The 26,360-nt window shown below is 38.8% G+C and overlaps 1 protein-coding gene across 1 annotated transcript; it reads right to left on the reverse strand.

Annotated features, from left to right (window-relative positions):
• Window positions 1-1,627: 1,627 nt before the first annotated feature.
• Window positions 1,628-11,846, reverse strand: zgc:63972 (protein CutA homolog). The gene is made up of 7 exons (XM_034192300.1): window positions 11,786-11,846; window positions 11,549-11,630; window positions 8,170-8,318; window positions 6,839-6,898; window positions 3,100-3,145; window positions 2,949-2,998; window positions 1,628-2,010 (listed from the first exon to the last, which is right to left on the reverse strand). Exons 2-7 carry the CDS (start codon window positions 11,627-11,629, stop codon window positions 1,908-1,910), a joined length of 489 nt encoding a protein of 162 aa, XP_034048191.1. The 5' UTR covers window position 11,630; window positions 11,786-11,846; the 3' UTR covers window positions 1,628-1,907.
• Window positions 11,847-26,360: the final 14,514 nt, after the last annotated feature.

Here is a 26,360-nt window from a genome sequence, read left to right on the forward strand (position 1 = left end):
TTTGTTAAGGGCACGTGCTGCAAACACTTCTAGCACATCGGAGGTTGAGTGCACATTTTTCAGTTCGGGCAAGAAGTTCTGTACAACCACAGATCTGCTACTGTAGTTTTTTTTTTTTGTTTTTTTTTATGTATTTTAGACTGTCAGGTTAACAAGTTTGACTTGCTACTTATGCCTCTAAGTGATATGATGGATTCATTTTTGGCAAACCACACCAAAGTAAGTAAGGTGACCTGCACTGCTCATGCGTTCATTGACAATTGATTTTTGTTATTTACTTTAGCCTGTGTTTGGCTCTTTGAGAGATGTTACTCAATCATACTCATTGACAGTCACCCTGACCAGCTGCTGAAGACATCAAAGTGAAAAGTCATGTGCAACTACAAAAGGAAAAAAAGGTTCGTTCAAAGCAAAGTGAAAGTCTATTGCCTTATTTTTTTTGCGCTTGCACAAAGTGGTTACATGTGTTACGGGGGAATCGTTTGTGCATTTTGCTCCAGCCCGAGGCAGTACAGCAGGTTTCTGTTGTTATGAATATAATCAATGATTAGATAGTACACTGGCCTCATAACACAAATTCTAGAAGAGGATTGTAAAACACTGAACAGTACACAGTCATTTTCAGTTCAGTTCAGTTCATCTTTTTTTTAATTTGAGCAACAGATTTACATGATTGTAATCAGACATTAGGTACAATAGATGTATACATGATGCCCAAAAGGAGTAGGCTGAAGCAATTCTTATAAATGCCTACACCCCTCTCTACAGACAAATTAAGCGATGGGTAAGTGCCTAACATAATGTTGTACCTTACACATTACAATCCACAACCTTTTAGTAAACATCTTTTCAAGGTTATCAAAATCTAATACTCATACAATGGTCATACATTTGTTGTCGTGTCTCGCCCATACCTAGGCCCACACACTCACCGAGTACATGTGCCTGTTCATGAATGGATTAAGTGTGTATAGTGTACAGACATCAATCATTTATGATTGTCTAGATTTAAAATCTTACTGTAATACACAAAAGACATTTGACTTTGAGATCAAAAGATGAATATTATAATAAAGTTTTGATTTTCATCTTTTATTTCTTGGTATTTACAGTAATATATGCTTTAAAAATATAGACTCTGACACCATTTAAAAAAAAAATGTATAAGCAAGCAAAAATAGTGGAACACATGATTGACCACTGTTTCTTGTGACCCAGGTGCATCCTTTCATATTAAGATGTGTGTATATATATATATATATATATATATATATATATATATATATATATATATATATATATATATATATATATATATATATATATATATATATATATATATATATGGGAGAGAGAGAGAGAGAGAGTTTAGGCACATTAAAATCAAGATTTATATCCTGATTACAGGTGTCTTAATTTATTTTTGTATAACTTGCATGTGAAATGCAGTCACTAATTTATAAATATTAAAGATTAAGTATCTTATGTTTCACAGCTTCCAAAATAGTTTTCTACAGTATTGTATTTTGACTGAACATATGAGGTGTCTTTTTTTTAAAGCAGAACTATCAAAAAAAAAGTATTTTGTGGAATTTTTTTCAAACATTTCATTATGTTGTGTCAAACAGACATTAAACTAGTTCCTTGCTAAAATTAAAATAAAATAAACTATTCTGCAACAATACTGCAGTTCATTATTCTCTGAAAGTACAAGAACCTCATGTTCAGCACATTGTGTACTCCAGAAAGGTCAGAGCAACACATAGTGTAAAAGTCATGTACTGAACTATTGTTCAGCAGAGTTTTTTTCTGAAGCCCCAGTCCAAGGCTTTTTACAAATGGCTCCATTTGTTTGTTCTGCTGTATTTCACAGTGAGATGTTGTTTTGTTGCCGTCATCAGAGTACATCAGTCTTCAGGAATGGCTTCATCCATCCACTTCATGTAGGCCAGATTGCCATCTTCCACGGGGAAGCTGAGGACCTCTGGGACCGCGTAGGGATGTACAGTCCTTGAATAGAGTCACACAAACATCATTTGATCATTTTCGTGATATCAGAATAATACTATAATCAATGCCCCTGGTAACATGAGCTTTCTCTTGAGTGTTTATCGCTATAAAACTTAATTTCACTAGGTTCACACTTTGGACCCTATTTGGACCCTATGGTACACAGTCTAAATTGCAGAGCACAAGTGCATTTGGAGCATGAACATCACCACTTTACTATCTCCAAGTAATCTGAACACAAATGATGGCAAATAAGAAAGAGTGGGTGCTGGGTGTGAAAGTGACAATGCTGTTGGTTGGAAACTAGCAATGGCATGTACACCGTACTGTGTGCTTCTTTGTACTAGGTAGAATATGGGGCCCATTCTCAACTTAATTTTGTTCAACAAAAATATGTTTTTTTCAGGCATTATTGTCCAAATTGACATTTGATGTAAGCATACATATTGGGATGTATTATAAAAGTTAATGTCAGTGCTCTGTCAAATGTATTTACCATTATAATTGTCTTAGTATTTGATTGAAGAATGCCATGGAAGAGGAAGAGCACAGATAAGATTGATGAGGTGAGCCATTTGGACTGTGAGACTGATTGTCTTATGCTATGTGATGAGATGAGACAATGTTTCATCAGTGTATGATGAACGACAAATAAGAACGAAGTAGCAGACCCTAAATAAGCATATTTTTGATTGTGGGAGGAAACCCACACAGACACGGGGAGAATATGCAAACTCCACACAAAAAGACCGGGAATCAATACCATGACTTTCTTGCTGTGTGGCAACAGTGCTAACCACTAAGCCCCCGTGCCGTAAAGTATGTCAAACTTTGTAGTGAATTGAGGTTTTAAAACAACAAGAGCAAAACAGGGTCTACACTGATAAAGCAATGTTACTTTCCTTTTTAAAAGAAAGAATAAAAGTATGAGTTCTTACCTCACATAATCGACAACTTGCCGGACCTTTGATGACTTTGTCTTGATGAGCTACAGCATTAAGGATATCTGACCTTAACTGCTTGTATAGTTCAACACAGGAATGCTGTTGGTTGGTCATTACAAAAGACGTCTTTAGTCAATAAATGTACCATCAGAATTTCAGCTGCATCCTGGATTTCTCCTTTCCAATAGTACCTGAAGAACCAAAACCACAAGATGTGAGAATTATACAAAGAACAATATGTTTGTATATTATACAGCTTTATTTTATAGTATAGTATCGTAAAACAGTTTACAGATTTTACAACCAAATAAATCCTTGTACATCTATTATTTCCACTGTTGGTGATTATGTCAGATCGCTCCCTGCATCATTTAAAGGTTCATATTGTGATTTTTTTTTTAAGTGTCTACCGTTTACTGTGCATGTAAACCTCTGCAACTACCAGCAAAATTATGACCTGAAAAGTGTTTCCAGGTTCTGTGACATGTCACAGAGTTCCTGTCCTATTTCAATTCCCATCCTATCTGTCACACGTCTCCAGAATGTGGGGAAGAGTAATGGAGAGATGGAAACCCCTTAGTGGTTGAACAGGAAAGAAGGGGAGCAGCCAGCAAACCCTTTCCATTTAAGGTGAGAGACACAAACACAGTTGGGCAATCTCTGCAGACCCTAGATATGGTTGGTATGAAAGCAAAAGTGTCTACCAAATGAATGTAAGCATTTTCAACATACATACAGTTGCATCTCAAAAAAAAAAAAAAAAAAAAATAGAACATCCAAAATAGTAGCTTGCAAATGAGCAAAATTAAAATCCAACAAAAAGAATTGAAACATTTTAGTTTATACTAGCCAATTACTCGCCCCAGTGTAGGTTTGATTCAAAGACAAATAAAAACTACAACTTCAACAACAGCGTTATAACATCCCACCTATCCCAGATTCCAGAGAACTGTTAAAGCACAAATACAGTTGCCTTAAGAAGAGACAGCTGTTACTACTACTACTACTACTACTAAACTACTGCTGTTGGTACTTGCAAAAATTAAGAGGTAAAAAGTGCAAAGGAATAAGAAGAGAAAATAAAACTATGACACCAAACTTTTAGTAATCTTGCCAATCATGATGCAGCACAAAAGTGCCTCTACCCTTAATTGGTACTTGTACTGCTACTAGAGTGTTCAATAGCCTATGTCACTCCCCATATGTCAAAGTATATGTGTGCCAAGTTTGGCTCAGTTCCACGGCACAAAGTGTCTCTCCCATCAACTACTACTATTACAACTAAAGTTCTCAATAGCCTATGTCACTCCCTGTGTGTCAAAGTATATGTGTGCAAAGTTTGGCTCAGTTCTGCATCACAAAAGTGTCTTTCCCATTAAGAACCACTACTGCAACTAATACTACTACTAAGGTGTTCAATAGCCTATGTCACTCCCTGTATGTTGAAGTATATGCATGCAAACTTTGGCTCAGTTCTGCATCACAAAAGTGTTTCTCCCATTAATAAACACTACTGCAACTACTACTACTAAGGTTCTCAATAGCCTATGTCACTCCCTGTATGTCAAAGTATATGTGTGCAAACTTTGGCTCAATTCTGCATCATAAAAGTGTCTCTCCCATTAACAACCACTACTGCAACTACTACTACTAAGGTGCTCAACAGCCTATGTCACTCCCTGTGTGTCAAAGTATATGTGTGCAAACTTTGGCTCAATTCTGCATCATAAAAGTGTCTCTCCCATTAACAACCACTACTGCAACTACTACTACTAAGGTGCTCAACAGCCTATGTCACTCCCTGTGTGTCAAAGTATATGTGTGCAAAGTTTGGCTCAATTCTGCATTATAAAAGTGTATCTCCCAATAACAACCACTACTGCAACTACTACTACTAAGGTGCTCAACAGCCAATGTCACTCCTTGTGTGTCAAAGTATATGTGTGCAAAGTTTGGCTCAATTCTGCATCACAAAAGTGTCTCTCCCATCAACTACTACTATTAGAACTAAAGTTCTCAATAGCCCATGTCACTCCTTGTGTGTCAAAGTATATGTGTGCAAAGTTTGGCTCAATTCTGCATCACAAAAGTGTCTTTCCCATTAACAACCACTACTGCAACTACTACTACTAAGGTGTTCAATAGCCTATGTCACTCCCTGTGTGTCAAAGTATATGTGTGCAAAGTTTGGCTCAGTTCTGCATCACAAAAGTGTCTTTCCCATTAACAACCACTACTGCAACTACTACTACTAAGGTGTTCAATAGCCTATGTCACTCCTTGTGTGTCAAAGTATATGTTTGCAAAGTTTGGCTCAATTCTGCATCACAAAAGTGTCTTTCCCATTAACAACCACTACTGCAACTACTACTACTAAGGTGCTCAATAGCCCATGTCACTCCTTGTGTGTCAAAGTATATGTGTGCAAAGTTTGGCTCAATTCTGCATCACAAAAGTGTCTTTCCCATTAACAACTACTACTGCAACTACTACTACTAAGGTGTTCAATAGCCTATGTCACTCCCTGTGTGTCAAAGTATATGTGTGCAAAGTTTGGCTCAGTTCTGCATCACAAAAGTGTCTTTCCCATTAACAACCACTACTGCAACTACTACTACTAAGGTGTTCAATAGCCTATGTCACTCCCTGTATGTTGAAGTATATGCATGCAAACTTTGGCTCAGTTCTGCATCACAAAAGTGTTTCTCCCATTAATAAACACTACTGCAACTACTACTACTAAGGTTCTCAATAGCCTATGTCACTCCCTGTGTGTCAAAGTATATGTGTGCAAAGTTTGACTCAATTCTGCATCACAAAAGTGTCTCTCCCATTAACAAAAACTACTGCAACTACTACTACTAAGCTGCTCAATAGCCTATGTCACTCCCCATTTGTCAAAGTATATGTGTGCAAAGTCTGGCTCAGTTCCGCAGCACGAAAGTCTCTCTCCCATTAACTAATACTACGACTAAAGTTCTCAATAGCCTATGTCACTCCCTGTATGTCGAAGTATATGTGTGCAAACTTTGGCCCAATTCTGCATCATAAAAGTGTCTCTCCTGTTAACAACCACTACTGCAACTACTACTACTCAGGTGCTCAATAGCCTATGTCACTCCCTGTGTGTCAAAGTATATGTGTGCCAGGTTTGGCTCAATTCCACATCACAAAAGTGTCTCTCACATTAACAAAAACTACTAGAACTAAAGTTCTCAATAGCCTGTGTCACTCCCTGTATGTCAAAGTATATGCGTGCAAACTTTAGCTCAATTCTGCATCACAAAAGTGTCAGCTTGTTCAGCTTGTCTATTTATTGATGGCCTCTGCAAATGGAAGAACTGTGCATAAAAACAGTTCTATTTCCTAAATGGTTAATGCAATATTTTTGCTATCCCCCAAAATTACAAACACTATGTCACAGGCCTGGCTGTATAATAAGGATCTGCACCTCTACACTTTAAACTAAACTAATACAACCACAGCTGCAATTCAGAGGCCACACAGCTGTTTAGTTAACACAGTCTCCATCACATTTCCATTTCAGTTCAATTCCCACAGGCTTTGCATTCTGTTCCATTGTGGTTACACATTAACAGAGAATGTTAATCTTTGCACTTAAACACGTCGCTCGTGTAAAGGCTAACCGGCTCTCTGTTTTTGGTGATTGTGAAAGCTGATACAAGCATTCCGGTGCTGCCCTCTTCACCCCACTTGCGGTTTCCTCTGTGAATTGTGTGCGATGTAGAGAGAAAAAGAAGTGTGGATTTATTATGTAGATGTGTCCCTGCGTACGTGAAAGGCATCTCGGCTAGCTTACTCTTAGCTAATGTGTGCTAACTGCACAGACAGTTATGTCAAGATAAAGGCCAAATATGATTTACATTGAGGATGTCCTGGACAGAATATTAATACTGGCGGCCAACCTCATCTCCATGATTTCCCTGGAACAACAACAACAAAAAAAAGTTGGGATAGTAGGAGAGAGAGAGGGAGGAAAATTAGACAAACTGTGTATCAATCATAGCACTAGAGTGAGGCCTCCATTAGGTTATTTCCACAGGAAATCTATATAGTAAATCTGGAAAGGATAGCACACTTTCCTTCCTGCTACAGCTTAGCAAGTAGCGACCATTATTGTTTATTTCCATCTCAGAAATGCCCCTTTCATGCATGAATTATGAGAACCTCATTCAAGATGTTTTTTCCAAGGTGTTTTTATTTCTCTTTAGGCATGAAATTAACTGTGCAATTGAAATTTTTCTTGTGTACCTATTTTTCCTGGAGTTACGAACATGTCCACTCAGCTGGACACCATGCGTTTGATCTTTGAACCACAGAAATTTGTATTTAATAAAACAGTAACAGATATGATATAGTGTGTGAAAACTATGAACATTAATTTACATCATAATAACAAACACCAAATGATTTATCCCCAAAGATTTAACATCAGACCAGGTTTATCAAGGACAGCAAAGTTAGGGTAAGCACATGTACTGCAGTTGAAATATAGCCTGTGATGCATGGCGTCCAATTTAATGGACATGTCATTAATTGCAAACTTTTCCCAATACAAAATAAACATCTGCAAATTTTAGCAATTATATTAATCCTTAGATGTTATCTGATGCTAGCATTTTTTTTTTTTTTTTTTTACCTGTAGGGGTGTCCTGCTATAGAAAGACTTGCAAGATATTCCTTGAGCATTCAGCATTTCTGGCTTCCTGTCGGCCATCTTGGTTTTGCATAAAAAAAAATAATGCACTTACCATGACATGCCATTAGGTGGCAATGTATGGGATGGTGCGCAAGCGTTCACTATGTTTGCTGATGATATGCAATTATAACAACAAAACCCATGCATATACAAGAGAACAGCTTTTGAATAGCTGTCCACTGTAGTGACTACTAATGCATGAAAGGGTTAATTGGAGCTCCCAGGGAGGCAATTCACATATCTGCCAACTGCACATGGGTTTGACATGGGGTAAATAGATTAAGCTCATTTACATGCAGCTAAAATGCCAACAAAGGAGTGGGATGCAAACACGCCAATCTCCAAGTTCATGTCTTCACAAACTTATGCCTCTGTTTGAGACAGAAGAGTCCAGCTTACATAATTTGCAAATAACAAGTCTCAGATTTCTAGCAACCATGCTCAATCACATTACCCAACCACAACAAACAAAGACTCTTTTCCAGTGAGGTGTACCTGCCGATGTCTTTTGCTGTCTGTTCGTCCTGGCTGTTGATGAGAAGGACAGAGTGGTGTCCTGATATGTAGCTCCCGGTGAACGCTGAATGAAGTTGAATCCCAATGGACATCAAGCCAGGATACATGGACACAAGCAGGAGAAAGAGCTTATAGGGGTGGGTAGGGTGTGCGTGCAAAAAAAGGAAGAACAAAATTTCAGGATGTGGGGACATGGTTTCCAACAATAAAGTGATGTCATCTCCTAGAAAATGTGACTGAAAGGAGCTGTTGTACTCTAAACACAATGACGCCACTTTTACAGCTCCCCAAATGAAGTATACGTAAATCAACAAACATAGGGAGCAACAGATTACATGTAACTACTGCACCATAGTTACAAAGAAAAGAGATTTTTTTTTTTTTTTTCAGGATTCACACCAATTTGCTGTCAAGAGAGACAAAAAGGTACTCTTTGCAACCTTGAAACTGTGAGTGCTCCCTTCTTTGAAGCAACATCTGCTTGCTCATTGCTTAAGGGGTTACTTATATTTCAGTGCCTGACTGCAGTTTGCATCAACAGAACAAAATGTCAAATGGCGGAAAAAGAATTAAACCATTATTAAATTGCTGCTTATTAAATTTGACTGAAATTTACTGCATTGACAAAAAAAAAAAATGCTAATGTCACATAGCCTGGCAAAATGTACAAATGCATACAAGTAGTTTGCAATTAGGTCAACTAAGATGTAAAATTATTGAAATTTACATGCTTCCTGCACAGCCTTTTTTTTTTTTTTTTTTTTTTTTGATGCACGTCACCATGTCACAGAGGAATGTACCTAATTTCTTTTTTAAATTTATCATACAAGGGGCAATTGAGGAGTTTTGAGCCCAACCCAGAAAAAGTAGGACGTGGTTCTCAGTCTTCTGCATTCTGAGAAACCAACAATTCACAACATTGTATGCAGCGAGTCAGAATTTCACACATTCAAGAACTTTTTCTGGGTCATGCTCAAAACGTCTCAATCGTGTCAACAGAATTTAGAATTGAGACAATACAAAAAAGTAACAGAAAGTAAGGAAATTGTTGTACTTTAATGGAAACTAACAGGAACATGTGGAAACGAGGCATTGTAATAGGAAGTCATTGATAGCCTGGATCTTTGTCTTGACCCATGACAAATGTCAACCAAGATATTTCAATTCCTCAAAGCATCTTCTCAGGTGCTGAAATCAGTGCATCCATTGATTACGCAAATATTACAGCATTGTCTGCAAAATCCACATTCATGAACCTTTCCTTGCTGTCACTGGTTTACACACCACGCAGATCCTCAGTGAATTTAATCAGCATGTCCTTGACCCAAGCTCCATCTCTCCATAATATTTAATTAAAATCCATCCATCCAGTACTTTTTGAATTATTATGCAACCAAGTAGATTAACAGACCAGGTTCATGATACAGTATAACCTCCTCTTCTCCTCTGAAGGTGATGCATAGAGTTGCTTTTTTTTAACCTCCTTCAAGAAAATTACTTGAATCAGAATCAGTTTCAGTCAGCAAGATTATTCAAATGTTTTCTTATCTATCATTAATCTTTCTTCATAGGTCAAGGCAACTTGTCCTTTTTGCTGCAGAAAATAAAAATAAATAAATGAAAAATAAAATAAAATAAAATAAAATAACAAACGTGAGCTGTCTCACAACCAGCACTCAGTTTTCTCTCATCATCATATTGAAGAAACAAAAAAAAAAAAAAAAAAAAAAAAAAAATCAACTTTAGGTTGACATTAGAATACCTGCGTAAACTCTTAAATAGGCTAAATAAATGTGGAAATATACTTTAAACATCATTCTGGTTATGCATTGCTTGATGCACATTATTCAAGCACTCAGATCAGATAAAGGCCAACAAACAATTCCAGTGCAAGATTCTGGGAGTATTTGGCTAATATTCTTGGGTAATATTCTCATCAAATTAGCTACCTTATGTGACTGCCCAGACATATGGCATTTTTAGCCTCTTTATTATTTGTCACAGTTTGTCTGAGATAAATAGGCAGAAATAATCTCTCTGACCTTTAAACAGGAGCATCACGGCAAGCATATAAGCACTTAAATCATTAACAACTAATATAACATACATACATACATACACACATAATATAATATTATATATATATAAAAACAGCAACTAATAATAATAATAATAATAATAATATCTCTGGAAAAAAATATGCACTGTCAAAATGTTGCACCCAAGCAGCTCGTGTGATGTTGCACAACCGAGCGCTTCGGAGCATCAAATTGTCACTTGCTAGCTGTTGTGGAGGACCATGTCTGTTTTATTTAAGGATTTTATTTTTTGTTTTGTGTTTAAATCTCTTCATAGATTATCTAAGACATTTGTGCACCAGTATTTCCTTCAAGTGAAGTTATAGTGTGTCATGGCATTTGCACTGTTAGCTTCAGTTATCAGTAGCTTGACAATGTTAGTTTATCCACGACTACTGAGGACATGAGTGGGTCATAATTTTTAATACCCACATCAATGCAAACCATTAAGAGAACCACTGCTCAGTCCCCAAATCTCTATGATTTAATAAACACCCAAACCGAGGTTAGCCTGTTAGCTTAGCTTGGGTTTGGACTCAAAAGATGAATGTGTGTTTAGGCTTCATTTATTCCACCCAGGTCATGCATAGTGTCCCCTATGCTCTACCACTTTAACCAAATACGGATTATTCCTGACAGAGTCAGAGTAAATGCTGCCAACACAGCAGCTGAGGGCAGCAATTATTGGGCTTCAAGAGGGTTCTTTTAGGTCTCAACAGAAAATATCACAGGTCATGTCATGTAGGGTCTGTCCGCTATAGATGCAGGCTATTGTTGCAACACAGCTTCACAGTGGAGTGACACACAGAAGGATTTAACAGAAGAAAACTGATCAAATTTAGGCTTGCATGTCTTATGCACCTTCTGGAAAATTAGACAACAAAGTCCAATTAGCTTGAAGGCATCAGTCCAGAATTATTTTCCGTTATGTGCATCTTCATATGTGTGCCAACACTGTATGGTTTCATTGACTTTTATCAACTGGCTTATCGGAGGAGTTGCAACAAATTGACAGACAGACCTTTGTTTGTATGCAGAATAATTCTGTTTACAATAATAATGGATGAAATTAAATACTTGATATCAAACATTCTTTTGTCAAGGGTTTATGAAATTTTGATTGATTCTGTGTGCAAAATAAGATTTTTTAACCAAATAATGATATTAATAATAATAATAATAATAATAATAATAATAATAATAATACCAAAATACTACCTTATATTCCTTTCCTTGTACAGAACTAGGTTTTTCCAGAGTTAGCTGAAATCTATCCTTACCAAACACGAGAGCAGCAGCACAGACCGACAGCCAAAGATGAGGACACTGTCTTTGTAGCAGCGCTGAATCATCCATTCCATCCTGTCAGTCACAACAGATGTTACTCACACGCACGCTGCGGTGGTGTCACAAACAAACTGGGTTGATCTACTCTCACCGGTAATTAAGGACTTTTTAAAACTGGTCTGTGAGAGAGAGAAGGAAAGAAAAAAGGAAACACTGTGAAAAGTCATTACCTGTGCAGAAGAAAAGCATGGTGTTGACACAGACCGCAGGTCAAAGTCGGTGATAAATCTCTGCGCACTTCAATTGGTGGTTTGACATTCCCTGACACACCAGCGACCAATCAAATTGTCGGTTCACCTCTGCTGCCCTGCCTCCGGCTGGGGTCATAATCGGCTTTCAGAGCAACTTCATTCTGCAGGACGTCCTCAGAGAGTGTTTGTGATGGTGACACACACATTCAGAGCCACCCAACACACAACAAAGCACTCTGTTCAACATCCAGAAAGGGGCAAGGAGACAAAACATAACAATGTGCCTATATATATATATATATATATATATATATAAAAATGGACTTATATGTATGTAACATATTACTTAATTAATTAGTTAATTAGATTAGTTAGTTATGACCTTGAATTGGGACCTGCCTCATTTAATGCCTGGTCAAAAGTTCATCTGAAAAATAAACTCCTGCCATAAATAAGCACCGGACATTATGTGCATTAAAATGGATTACATTTAGTCGAGTCAATCTTTTTTCGAAGTCAGCTGCAGATTGGTACCTTAAAATCCTAAAGCCTGATTTATGCTTCTCCAGTTCCGTAACTCCATGGCCATGCAATGATGTTTTCAACTCTGTGTTGTGAAGTTGGTCATATTTGCGGACTTTTCTACCAAACATATTTGATCCATGATCGAAATGTAATGAGGAGAGGAAGGAGTGAAAACTTAAAACTGACAAATCACAGCCTTTTGTTGTCTCAGTTATTTAGCAGGTGCACATCACAGGAAGGGTTCACAGCAAAGCAGAGAGCTCTGATCTAAAGAGGTTTGTTTCGTAACACCCAGGCATATGTGTAAAACCTAACACCATATTACAGTGCAGGCAACAAGCAGTATTTTGTTAATAATCACTGGTCTTGAATTGCGCCCTGCCTTGTTAGGTCCCGTGTCTGAGCACGGTTTGAAAAAATCAAATGGCCGGTCTTTTAATCATGGAAATATGGTACCACTGAACTTCATTTTGTACCTCTTTTACTGGACATGTCCAGACTGCTCTGTCCAGTATATGTGAGAGGTTTTTAATGGAAATACATTACGATATTTTGCCCGATGTGAGCTAAAATACGTTATACAAAATCTGGTATATACTGTGTTTATTACATGGAAAACCAGACAAAAACATCGGGACTTTTGCTTTTGTCCGGTGAGTGTGAATATACTGTTTATACGAGGATAAAAAAAGATAAAAATAGTTATAAAAAGAGCAACCAAGAATTTTCTTTGATCCATTTGTCATTATGATCATGGCAGCATAGTGTCTTAGTGGTGAGCATGGTTGCCTCACAGCAAGAAGGTCATGGGATTGATTCCCACCTGTGGCTTTTCTGTGTGGAGTTTGCATGTTGTCTCCGTGTTTGTGTGAGCTCCCTCTGGGTGGTCCGGTTGGACTGATCTCAAAGGGAGATGAGGCAGTCGACAGAGACGAGACCCAGAAGCTAATGATCTGGTGTTCAGACAACAATCTGGCACTGAACACCAAAAAAACACAGGAGATCATCATGGACTTCAGGAGGAACAGATCTGACCTGCCTTCCTCCTACATCAATGACGAGTGTGTGGAGAGAATCCACACACATTCAAGTTCTCCAATGACTTCTCCTAGACAGACAGCATCTCAGAAGTCATTAAGAAGGTCCAGCAGCATCTACACTTCCTGAGAGTCCTCAGATAGAACAACCTACTGCTCATCCATTGAGAGCCTGCTGACTTATTGTGTTTCCACATGGTAAGGAAGCTGCATTGAGGCAGACAGAGCGAGGCTTCATAGGATAGTCAAAGCAGCACAGAGGTTTGTTGGCTGCCTTCTCCACTCCCTGATGGACATCTACACCACCCGGTACCTCAGCAGAGCTCAGAACACCATCAAGGACAGTTCACATTCTGGCTCCCAGCTGTTTGACCTGTTGCCCTCTGGCAGGCACTACAGGTGCATCAAAGCAAGGAGAAACAGACTAAAAAACAGTTTCTTTCCAGGAGCCATCACCACCCTGAACTCTCACATGTACCGATCCCAGCCATCAATATAAGGTACAACGTGCGATATATGTATCACTGTCACTGCTGCTGCTGCTCTGCTTTAAATACTTCCTCAATATTTATTCATTTTGTGCAATATAATCATCTTATAGTCTTATATTCTTATCTTACATTTGTATATAGAGATTTTCATTGCAGTGTCCTGTAGGATTTTATACTTATAACTATTTATACTTTTTTCACTTTATCCGTCTGCACTGAAAAAAGGAGATGCTCTCTCCAATCTCATTGTACATTTGTATCATGACAAATGGCATTCTATTCTATTCTATTTCTGAAAATAAACTGCAGAATAAGAAGTGTAGATGGACACATTCAAAACCTAAATGCATGCTTAATGCAAAAGGTGGAGGGTTGCAAATGTTGTGTAAAGTCCACCGATTTGAATTTGCCCATGTGGGGATGTTGAATATACTGATTTGTCATCATCATCCGGCACCAGCAGACTGCCTGGAAACCTTGAAAGCAGCATGTTGTGTTGGTAGACCCCCTCCATTCTGTGAGACTTCCACCATGGGAGAAAATGTCACAAACTATTTTCTTTTGGCAGGTGAACCAAAGAAATAAAATATTATTTTGTCATTATTTCACCCCATTTCCATTCAAACACACAAATATACACGTACACACTGTTGCATAAGCTTCTTCTTCCTTACTTTGTGTTTATGTGCAGACTTGTTTATGCAGATCACATCTGGTTCCCACTCGTTTGTTTTACCTTGCCATGGCAATTTACAAGCCCCTTGGGAATTCATAAATTACTGTCAAGCAGGCTAAACAGTAGGGTTTTTATGTTATTTAAAAGTATTATTTTAGATATTCATGTTTATTTATTCAGAAAACAATGTTAATTGTAATCTAATTGTCTGTACGTAATTCCCACAAGATGAACATGTTTTTTTTTTTTTTGCCCATGGCTCCTTTTACAGATTATTTTTTTGGCTCTACAAAAGAAAGAATTTAAACATCTCTGCATTTGGGGTGGGGGTGGAAGGAACATAACCATAAGTTGCAGAAAACATGGTTATTAGGGTTTCCTCCTTTCTCTGCCCTTGACCAAGGCACATCTCTACATCTGGAGTTGGTCACCAGGAGCCCGACTGTAGCTTCTCACTGTTTCAGGTGGTTGGATTTTGTCTAACTGCAGCTAGGATGGGATAAATGTGGAGGAAAAAAAATCATTGTGTCGGCAATGAAAGAAGGCCCTTCTTAATTTCTTCTGATATTCAGGCCTGTTGTAGCAATACCACGATTGAAAAACAGCTATTTGCTTTGTAATTTCACATTATGAGTGCTGCACTGTGAATGTTGATTTGGAAATAAGATATCAGTTATACCTGTCCTGTGTCATATATGTCAGATGTAGTGGTTCTTAGGGTAAAGAATTTCGTACTTTAACCATTTTTGAGTTCTGCTTTAGTTTCGATTACACTGTTTTTTATGTTAAGTGGTTATTGATGGCTTATTTTCAGTTGTACTCATTGTAGTTCCTGTGTAGTTTAATGTGTTCAGTCTGTCTGATTTGTCCTTGTGTGGGTTTGTAGGCATGGTCCTGTCACCAGATGTCCCTTACAGATGTCGCTCATCTCCTTCTTTCATGTCACTATTTGAACTGGTCATTGTACTTGCTATGTTGCTGGAATATTCTTGTGTGCTTAGTTCATGTCCATGTTGTTCTCCATATATCTCAAGGGCTTTCTCCCATTTGGACTGTTCCCTGTTTTTGGACTTCATCTTTATTTGGGTAAAATAAACTCACTAACTATTTCATCTGCTCTGTGGTTGCTGTCTGCATTTTGAGTCAATTTAAAACAGAAATCCTAATAAAAAGGCTTTTATTGTTCCTACTTGGTACATGATTCGTTTCTATTTATTTTGTAGTTTTCCAAAATAGTAAGCCCCTTCGGCTGCTCCCTTGTTTTGCACTTGTGGTCGCCCAAGCAAATCCAACGTGGATCTGCATGTTGAACTGGCACAAGTTTTACGCCGGATGCCCTTCCTGACGCAACTCCACATAACATGGAGAAATGTGGCAGGGATGGGATTCAAACTGGGAACGTTCCACACTGAAACCAAGTGCATTAACCACTTGGGCACCACCACTGCCTTGTAGTTTTCCAACATAAATTCCTAAAAATACCTCTGTGTTATGTGAAATATGTCGTAGTGATACAGTTTGGGCTACAATAATACGGAGGGGTGTTATTTCAAACATTTTTGAAATCTATAAACTTTTGCATATAATATGGAAATATACTGGAATAAACCATAACAGTATAATTTTTGGGTCATTTGGTTCCAAAAACCCATATGGACGGAGCCAGTGAAGATATCGGGTTAAAAAATTGCCAAAAATATCAATGAAAATGTCATATCTTGAGAACCGCTGCACCTAGAGACTTATATTCAACTTCTATAGTAACAATAAGCCTATCTGGTGGTTTTTAAGACTAATTGACAAAAAAACCTAATTTCAGTACATATGTTACGATCAAATGTAACAAACCAAATCTATGTAATTTTCATTTCAGGAACATCAGTTGAGTATAATCACCACATGTAAAGAATGACAAGGCCACAATGAACTAATTATAAGCAACAGAGTCGTTTACTTCGTCAACAGCACATATACGACACACGCGTTACTTGAAATTTTCAAATGCTCCGTCCATATGGGTTTTTGGAACCAAATGACCCAAAAATTATACTGTTATGGTTTATTCCATGTATATTTCCATATTCCATGCAAAATTTTATAGATTTTAAAAATTTTTGAAATAACACCCCTCCCTATTAATAATGGCTTCCACACTGTTGCTATAGCAGTGTTTAACCCTTTCAATTATTCATTTACATTGGAATTTTAAGACAAGCGTGTGTGTCTGTACATTTTATGTGTATATATATATATATATATATATACACACACACTGTTACAATCTGTGCTTCAGAATTATACCATAATATAAATCTACACTTACTAAATCCTCAGCTGTGTGCCTTGCCGTCACTGCTTACAAAAATATATAGGTGACTAAAACCACCTCCTGAAGGCAAACAGCACCACGTGGTTAAAAAAAGCCTCACAGTTTTTGATCATTGAAGTTTTTTGCGGTATCTTGCTCATGACTTGCATCACTACGATGAGGCTGCTGATGGAAATCATGGGTGCCCTCCTTGGAGCTTTGGGTTTTGTTCAGGATGTCCACATGGTGGAGTTGTGGGTCCATGCATTTCTTGTCTCATCATCTTTCCTCTCTATTCTGAATAAATCAAGATGTAATGTTCATTTTAGGGTGTCTAAACTTCTCCAATAAGGCAGAATGAAAGGAAATGGAATTTAAATGCACCAACCGGGCAAATTGCATGACTCATCCCATCCCCACTATTTTCTCTTGACCTCTTTCCCCACCCATCTTGTATACTTTGTTTTGCCTGTCTCGTTATGTTCCCTTCGTCATCCAACACTACACAGATCAGAGAGCGAGCAGCAGGGGGCGTTATGGGAGTCATAGCCTCTGAACAAAGCACTTTATTTCCCAAGCTCACACGGGCTTCATTTGAAAGCCCACCAGAGAACTCCAACAGAGCCACTTAAGCCACTATTCCCAACATGAAAGAAAGTAACCAAAATAGAGATAAGTGAGAAAAAAATAAGACGAAGAGCTGAAGGGGAGGTGTTTGATCTGCTTGCTCTGGGGCATCACTCATAGGGGTTCACTTCCCCCCAGGGAGCACTGAGAATGGTTTGTGCCTTAGAAATATAAGATAACTTTATTTCTTCTATTTTTTGCTGTCTATAATGAGGCCACATAGTCAGTGGAAAAAAGTAAGAGGGAAAAAAAAATCAAAGATGAGAAACAGGATACAAATAATTCTGGCAAGTAAAGCTTAGCCTAATTTATGGAAGTAAATCTGTGCCATCAGAGTGTGAATTTGAATTTTTAAGGTGGAATATTTTAGCATCAAAATCAAAGTTTGAAGTTGAATTTCTAAGGCTGAATTTGTTTAGCATCAAAATATTCAGCCTCAAAAACGTCAACCTAAAAAAAAAAAAAAAAAAAAAAAATTCAACCTCAAAAAAAAAAAAAAAAAAAAAAAATCAACCTCAGAAAAATAGAAAAGCAGGGAGAAGCAATCAATCCCTGTCTCAATCATCCAAAGTCACAGATTTACTTCCATAAACATTGGATGATTGAGACAGGGATCGATTGCTTCTCCCTGCTTTTCGATTTTGTTGAGGTTGAATGTTTTTTTTTAGGTAGATTTTTTTTTTTTAATTTTTATTTATTTATTTATTTATTTTTTGGTTGAAGTTGTGATGCTAAAAAATTTAAACCTTAAACATTTTTGTTCAAACTCTGATGGCACAGATTTGCTTCCATACTAATTCACCATTAAACTGTGATTGTCTCTCGGATGGATTTGTGAAGCTGTCTAACTGTGAAGTAAAATTAATTCTAGCAGAGAGAATCAAAGAGAGGAATAGAGACAAAAGCATGAAAAAACATGTCTGTGCAGAAAAGTAGATGTTACACTGATGAGTGTATATTCAAGGCTCTTAGTGTTCATATTCAATGTGGCATTCAATCAATCAATCAATCAATCAATTTTTTATATAGCGCCAAATCACAACAAACAGTTGCCCCAAGGCGCTTTATATTGTAAGGTAAGGCCATACAATAATTACATAAAACCCCAACGGTCAAAACGACCCCCTGTGAGCAAGCACTTGGCTACAGTGGGAAGGAAAAACTCCCTTTTAACAGGAGGAAACCTCCAGCAGAACCAGGGACTGGTTGGGGCTGAGGGAGAGAACCAGGAAAAAGACATGCTGTGGAGGGGAGCAGAGATCGATCACTAATGATTAAATGCAGAGTGGTGCATACAGAGCAAAAAGAGAAAGAAACAGTGCATCATGGGAACCCCCCAGCAGTCTACGTCTATAGCAGCATAACTAAGGGATGGTTCAGGGTCACCTGATCCAGCCCTAACTATAAGCTTTAGCAAAAAGGAAAGTTTTAAGCCTAATCTTAAAAGTAGAGAGGGTGTCTGTCTCCCTGATCCGAATTGGGAGCTGGTTCCACAGGAGAGGAGCCTGAAAGCTGAAGGCTCTGCCTCCCATTCTACTCTTACAAACCCTAGGAACTACAAGTAAGCCTGCAGTCTGAGAGCGAAGCGCTCTATTGGGGTGATATGGTACTACGAGGTCCCTAAGATAAGATGGGACCTGATTATTCAAAACCTTATAAGTAAGAAGAAGAATTTTAAATTCTATTCTAGAATTAACAGGAAGCCAATGAAGAGAGGCCAATATGGGTGAGATATGCTCTCTCCTTCTAGTCCCCGTTAGTACTCTAGCTGCAGCATTTTGAATTAACTGAAGGCTTTTCAGGGAACTTTTAGGACAACCTGATAATAATGAATTACAATAGTCCAGCCTAGAGGAAATAAATGCATGAATTAGTTTTTCAGCATCACTCTGAGACAAGACCTTTCTAATTTTAGAGATATTGCGTAAATGCAAAAAAGCAGTCCTACATATTTGTTTAATATGCGCTTTGAATGACATATCCTGATCAAAAATGACTCCAAGATTTCTCACAGTATTACTAGAGGTCAGGGTAATGCCATCCAGAGTAAGGATCTGGTTAGACACCATGTTTCTAAGATTTGTGGGGCCAAGTACAATAACTTCAGTTTTATCTGAGTTTAAAAGCAGGAAATTAGAGGTCATCCATGTCTTTATGTCTGTAAGACAATCCTGCAGTTTAGCTAATTGGTGTGTGTCCTCTGGCTTCATGGATAGATAAAGCTGGGTATCATCTGCGTAACAGTGAAAATTTAAGCAATACCGTCTAATAATACTGCCTAAGGGAAACATGTATAAAGTGAATAAAATTGGTCCTAGCACAGAACCTTGTGGAACTCCATAATTAACTTTAGTCTGTGAAGAAGATTCCCCATTTACATGAACAAATTGTAATCTATTAGACAAATATGATTCAAACCACCGCAGCGCAGTGCCTTTAATACCTATGGCATGCTCTAATCTCTGTAATAAAATTTTATGGTCAACAGTATCAAAAGCAGCACTGAGGTCTAACAGAACAAGCACAGAGATGAGTCCACTGTCTGAGGCCATAAGAAGATCATTTGTAACCTTCACGAATGCTGTTTCTGTACTATGATGAATTCTAAAACCTGACTGAAATTCTTCAAATAGACCATTCCTCTGCAGATGATCAGTTAGCTGTTTTACAACTACCCTTTCAAGAATTTTTGAGAGAAAAGGAAGGTTGGAGATTGGCCTATAATTAGCTAAGATAGCTGGGTCAAGTGATGGCTTTTTAAGTAATGGTTTAATTACTGCCACCTTAAAAGCCTGTGGTACATAGCCAACTAACAAAGATAGATTGATCATATTTAAGATCAAAGCATTAAATAATGGTAGGGCTTCCTTGAGCAGCCTGGTAGGAATGGGGTCTAATAGACATGTTGATGATTTGGATGAAGTAACTAATGAAAATAACTCAGACAGAACAATCTGAGAGAAAGAGTCTAACCAAATACCGGCATCACTGAAAGCAGCCAAAGATAACGATATGTCTTTGGGATGGTTATGAGTAATTTTTTTCTCTAATAGTTAAAATTTTGTTAGCAAAGAAAGTCATGAAGTCATTACTAGTTAAAGTTAATGGAATACTCAGCTCAATAGAGCTCTGACTCTTTGTCAGCCTGGCTACAGTGCTGAAAAGAAACCTGGGGTTGTTCTTATTTTCTTCAATTAGTGATGAGTAGAAAGATGTCCTAGCTTTACGGAGGGCTTTTTTATAGAGCAACAGACTCTTTTTCCAGGCTAAATGAAGATCTTCTAAATTAGTGAGACGCCATTTCCTCTCCAACTTACGGGTTATCTGCTTTAAGGTACGAGTTTGTGAGTTATACCACGGAGTCAGGCACTTCTGATTTAAAGCTCTCTTTTTCAGAGGAGCTACAGCATCCAAAGTTGTCTTCAATGAGGATGTAAACTATTGACGAGATACTCTATCTCACTTACAGAGTTTAGGTAGCTACTCTGCACTGTGTTGGTATATGGCATTAGAGAACATAAAGAAGGAATCATATCCTTAAACCTAGTTACAGCGCTTTCTGAAAGACTTCTAGTGTAATGAAACTTATTCCCTACTGCTGGGTAGTCCATCAGAGTAAATGTAAATGTTATTAAGAAATGATCAGACAGAAGGGAGTTTTCAGGGAATACTGTTAAGTCTTCTATTTCCATACCATAAGTCAGAACAAGATCTAAGATATGATTAAAGTGGTGGGTGGACTCATTTACATTTTGAGCAAAGCCAATAGAGTCTGATAATAGATTAAATGCAGTGTTGAGGCTGTCATTCTCAGCATCTGTGTGGATGTTAAAATCTCCCAGTATAATTTTCTTATCTGAGCTAAGCACTAAGTCAGACATTGTCCCAAATGGTAGCCAAGTGGCTTATGCACTTATATTCTAAAACACAAGACTCCCAGTTCAAGGCCAGCTGTGCCCACTCACTATGTAATACAGCATTACATCAGGAAGTGCATCTGATGTAAGTTTTGCCAAATCAAAATGGCAGCTCAAAAAACTGACTCATTGGATTGGATTTCCATCTAATAAATATATGTATTCCCAACTAAATAAAATTAAATTATCTTGCATGGATGTGCTTTGTTTGAGTTGGGGCTACATATATTTATTAGATGGAAATCCTGCTCATACCTGAATTAATTCAAAAAGTATTTTTTTTTTGAGTGAACAAAACCCTAAAAACTTCATGAAATTGTGATATTGTTGAGGGACAGATGACAAATCGAGGAGGTTATTTATGGCTTCCCTGGCACACTGAGTGGATGAGATGGAAGAACAAAGACACTTAAGGTGTCAGGCTTCACCCCACCACATGATTGTACCGGTGGGCCAATCAAGGTCTGGCTGTGAAGAGTGAGCCAGGAGTGTGCTAAAATTTAAAGGTGGTGAAGATGAGTACACAGAAAACTGAATGGTTTTGTGGTGGCTTCCCGACACCAGAAGAGTGACTGAAATGTTTTGGTGAGTCATGGCTAGTAATGGCGTGCCATCAAGTGCATTTACCAGAGTGCTATCACCAGAATGTGTCCCTGAGTGACGAGACTACTGTCCTGAAAATTGGCGTTGGGCCCCAGAGTTGATAAGTACTTAGAGGAATGGATTGGCATTCGAACTGGATGCTGGTCAGGATTTGGGTGCAAGAGGAGTGATCACCTTTGAGGCATGTACGGCTCACCAGTAGCCCAGGGTATATTGGTGAGCATTTTGTTACTGCACTGGATAATCACGGAGGATGTGGCCCAGGGTACTACAATAAATGCACTCCCCAGCTTCTATTCTATGCTGCCATTCCTCTGGTGTCAATCGAGCCCTGCAGAGCTGCATGGGTTCCTCATCAGGGGCGCTGTTGCTCTGGGGAGTGCATTGCCGGTAGGGTGCGAAGAAACAGAAATGGGACCTCGGCGCAGAAGGTTCCAAGGGGAAGACACGGGCTCCACCCTTTGCCCTTTCTCCTGCCATCTTTGCCTTAGCCGGTTGTTGATTTTAATAGCAAGGGAGATTTATTTACTGAGGGTGTCTGGTTCGTCCAGCACCGCCAGTTCTTCCTTGAGATTTTCAGCTAAACCACTAATGAAGATGTTCCCAGCCGGCCTCTGCCGCTAAGACCCAGAATTCAATGGAATAAGCAGTGACACTGTGGTTCTCCTGATGGAGTGATAACAGCCTCTTGGAGGTCAATTACCCCACATCAGATGATCAAAGACCATCCTGAACTCCTGTACAAATGTGGAATAAGGCACTAAAACCAGTGATTGTTGACCCCATAATGCTATGGCACAGGCTAAGGTTTCCCCACTGAGCAGACCGATGAGGAAAGCTGTTTTGTGCTGATTGGAGGAATAAACTGAGGGCCATTTGGAAAATACCAAGGAACATTGCAGTACAAAGGCTTCTACTGACCCGTAGTAATGCTCGGGATTACACATAATGGGTTTGTGACTACCCTGGGCTGGGACTGGAGCTGGCTGTGGTGGTGTGGGTGCAGGTGGTGATGCTGGTGTGGGGGTAAGTTGTAACTGTTGATCTGTGATAGTGGCTAATTGAGCACAAAGCTGAGATACCTCAGTAGCAACTGTCTGTCGCTGGTTGATGAGTGCCTGAAGTTACTGCTGTTGTTGTCTGAGTAAGGCTCCCTGCAAGCTGATATTACCAGAAACCCCTGTTACAGCTAAACACATGAGTGAATTGGACCCAAAAATGCTGGGAACAGGAGTAAAAACAAAGAACAGTTTATTGGATGAATATACAGCAAGAATACGGCAGACAATTTGTGGAAGAGGCACCAAAGCAGGAAGGCATGGGCTGGACGAGAAAGAGATGATGATGGCAGATCAGAAACAGGTGATCGCAATGGAGCAGAAGGAAGGCAGGAACGCTGAAGTGGTACAGTGGTATTTTATAGTTTTAAGTACCTTACCCCGATCAGTGTCCATAATGTTTTGGTGTCAGGACTTTGGTATACCTCTACTCTGCTGGCTTAGAAGCCCCTCTTCCATGATCCATGGCCTGTGGCTAAATGAGTAATTCTGGACGGTCGGGTTCAAGGTCTTAATCCTTTGAGTTTTAGTCTACTGACTGCATCATAAATGAATGTTGTTGTGAAGATACAACCAAGTTTATCATCACTGCTGCAGAAGCATTTCTGGTTACCATTGTTGTAAACATAAAGCTAGTTATGGGCATGAGTGATTGATTCATTGTCCAATCACATTAAATCCAAAAACATGAATAACAATGCAAACTGGTCTGGCCGATATGCAGAGATGCACCCTTGGGGGGATGTTTGATGCTCCAATTAAAAAGTTTAGAACTTCTACAGACTTTCATATAGCCAGGGACTAACAGTCAGGAAGTGGGCTTTACTTTTCGTAACCAAAAAAGAACTGAAATTGAGTGCTGGAACACATTTAAATGGACACTGACAGGCACTTACATACTCTGATACTTAGCAAACCATACAATTTCTTATTTATTAATTATGCTGTAGTAGATTTTCTTCTCTCAGTATTTTGTTGAGGTGGCTCCCTAGCATGCTCTAGCGACTAGCCAACCCTGATTTTCACCCTAAACCTGAAATATCTCCACAAACTAACAAGATGCTCCTGTGTCCAGCAAATACATTCTGGAATTGACGTCTCAGTGCATAAATCACATTCAAATGTGGTATAATGCAAGTTGTCCCACACCCGCCCATACTGTACAATTTCTGTCAGTGCAGAATTGAAACCATGAAATCTGCAATTCTTCTGTTCCTTCCTAGAGTTCAGCCTAGGAACATCTTGATCCATGGCTTCTACACACCCACGTGCTCCACCACTTGCTATGCAAACTTCTGGATAATTGTATCTCCTTCAGGCAGGATGTCAGACAGAAAGCAAAGCAGAAATCAATCAATCACAATGATTAATCCACTGTAACACAGTTTAAAAAAATATTCAATGTCATGTCCCACAGAATCCTATAATTTAATAGCTGCTGCAACAGACCACATATTTTTGTTTCTTTTGTAGTTTTACATTATTTTAACATCTTTTCATATGCCACATGACTTCTGTGACGTAAATAATCTGATACACCAAAACAGTTTATCCACATAATTAAACTTGTATTTACACTAAAGATGTAAACAAGTTTTCTTTATAAAAAGCTTTTCATTTTTTTAGGATTAGAGCCAAGTTGTTTCTCTACATAATTTTCCAGACAAATATAGTGTCACATGTTCTGAAAGGGATTCTTCTGCACATTTTGATATGCAACACATGGGGGTTACACCAATGGAATTTGATGAATGGAGAGTGACATAACAATGTACTAATAACTAACTTAGTGGGGGATTTTTTGGACATGCATGCACCTTATTTATTTATTTATTTTTTTTGTTTGTTTGTTTTGTCTGAGCTACAGCCCACAGCATCTCACTGAAAGCACACCTGCTGTTGAAAGTTTTAACAACTTCAAGATACAGTGCTTCCCAAAAGTATTCACAGTGCTGCATTTTATCAACTTTTTTTTTATGTTACAGCAGGGGTAGTCATCTCATTTCAGAAAGGGCTGAGAGGGTGCAGGTTTTCTTTGTAACCACCAACTCCAGCAGGTGATTTCACTGGTTAACATCACTTTGAGCAGATGGAATCAGTTAATCAGTGGAATCACCTGCTGGAGTTGGTGGTTACAAAGAAAACCTGCACCCTCTTGGACCTTTCTGGAATGAGTTGAATACACCAAAATGCAAAACAAAAAACTAAGAACTCACATGCACACAGGAATTTACATCATGCCTTTGCCATGAAGCTCAAAATTGAGCTCAGGTGCATCCTGTTTCCACTGTTCATCCTTGAGATGTTTCGATAGCGTAACTGGAGTCCACCTGGGGTAAATTCAGTTGATTGGACATGATTTTGAAAGACACACACCTTTAACGTCCCACAGTTGACAATGCATGTCAGAGCACAAACCAAGCATGAAGTCAAAGGAATTGTCTGCAGACCTCTGCTGCTTTGAAGTTCCCTGTGAGCATAGTGGTCTCTATCATCAGTAAATTGAAGAAGTTTGGCTCCACTAGGACTCTTCCTGGAGCTGGCCGCCCATCTAAACTGAGCAATCGAGGGAGAGGGGCCTTAATTGGGGAGGTGACAAAGAACCCGAGGGTCACTCTGTCAGAGCTCCAGCATTCCTCTGTGGAGACAGGAGAACCTTCCAGAAGAACAACCATCTCTGAAGCAATCCACCACTCAGGCCTGTATGATAGAGTGGCCAGACGGACACCACTTCTTAGTAAAAAGCACATGGCAGCCTGCCTGGAGTTTGACAAAAAGGCAATGATGATGAGACACAGATTGAACTCTTTGGTATGAATGCCAGGCATCATGTTTGGAGAAAACCAGGCACCGTCCCTACAGTGAAGCACATAAGTGGCAGCATCATGCTGTGTGGGTGTTTTTTCAGCAGCAGCAACTGGGAGACTAGTCAGGATTGAGGGAAAGATGAATGCAGCAAGGTTAGAGCCAACTGTACTTCTTCAGGAGGCTCAGATCTTTCAATGTCTGCAGAAATATGTTGCAGATGTTTTATCACTCTGTGGTCTCCAGTGTCATCTCTTATGCTGTAGTGTGCTGGAGCAGCAGGCTGAAGGCAGCTGACACAAACAGACTCAGCAAGCTCATCAGGAGAGCTGGCTCATTCATGCTATTGTGTGCTTGGAGAAGACAATCTACATTGTCTCAGTCCACCCACTGGAAAAATGGGTCCCTGCCTTGGCTATTGAAATAAATATGAGCCATCATTGTAAAGTACTTTCAGCATCCAGGAAAAAAACACACTTGCTACATCACTTCTCCGTCTGAAGCAGA

This window comes from Thalassophryne amazonica, chromosome 17 (assembly GCF_902500255.1).
Source record: "Thalassophryne amazonica chromosome 17, fThaAma1.1, whole genome shotgun sequence".
In the NCBI taxonomy this organism is placed as follows: domain Eukaryota; kingdom Metazoa; phylum Chordata; class Actinopteri; order Batrachoidiformes; family Batrachoididae; genus Thalassophryne; species Thalassophryne amazonica.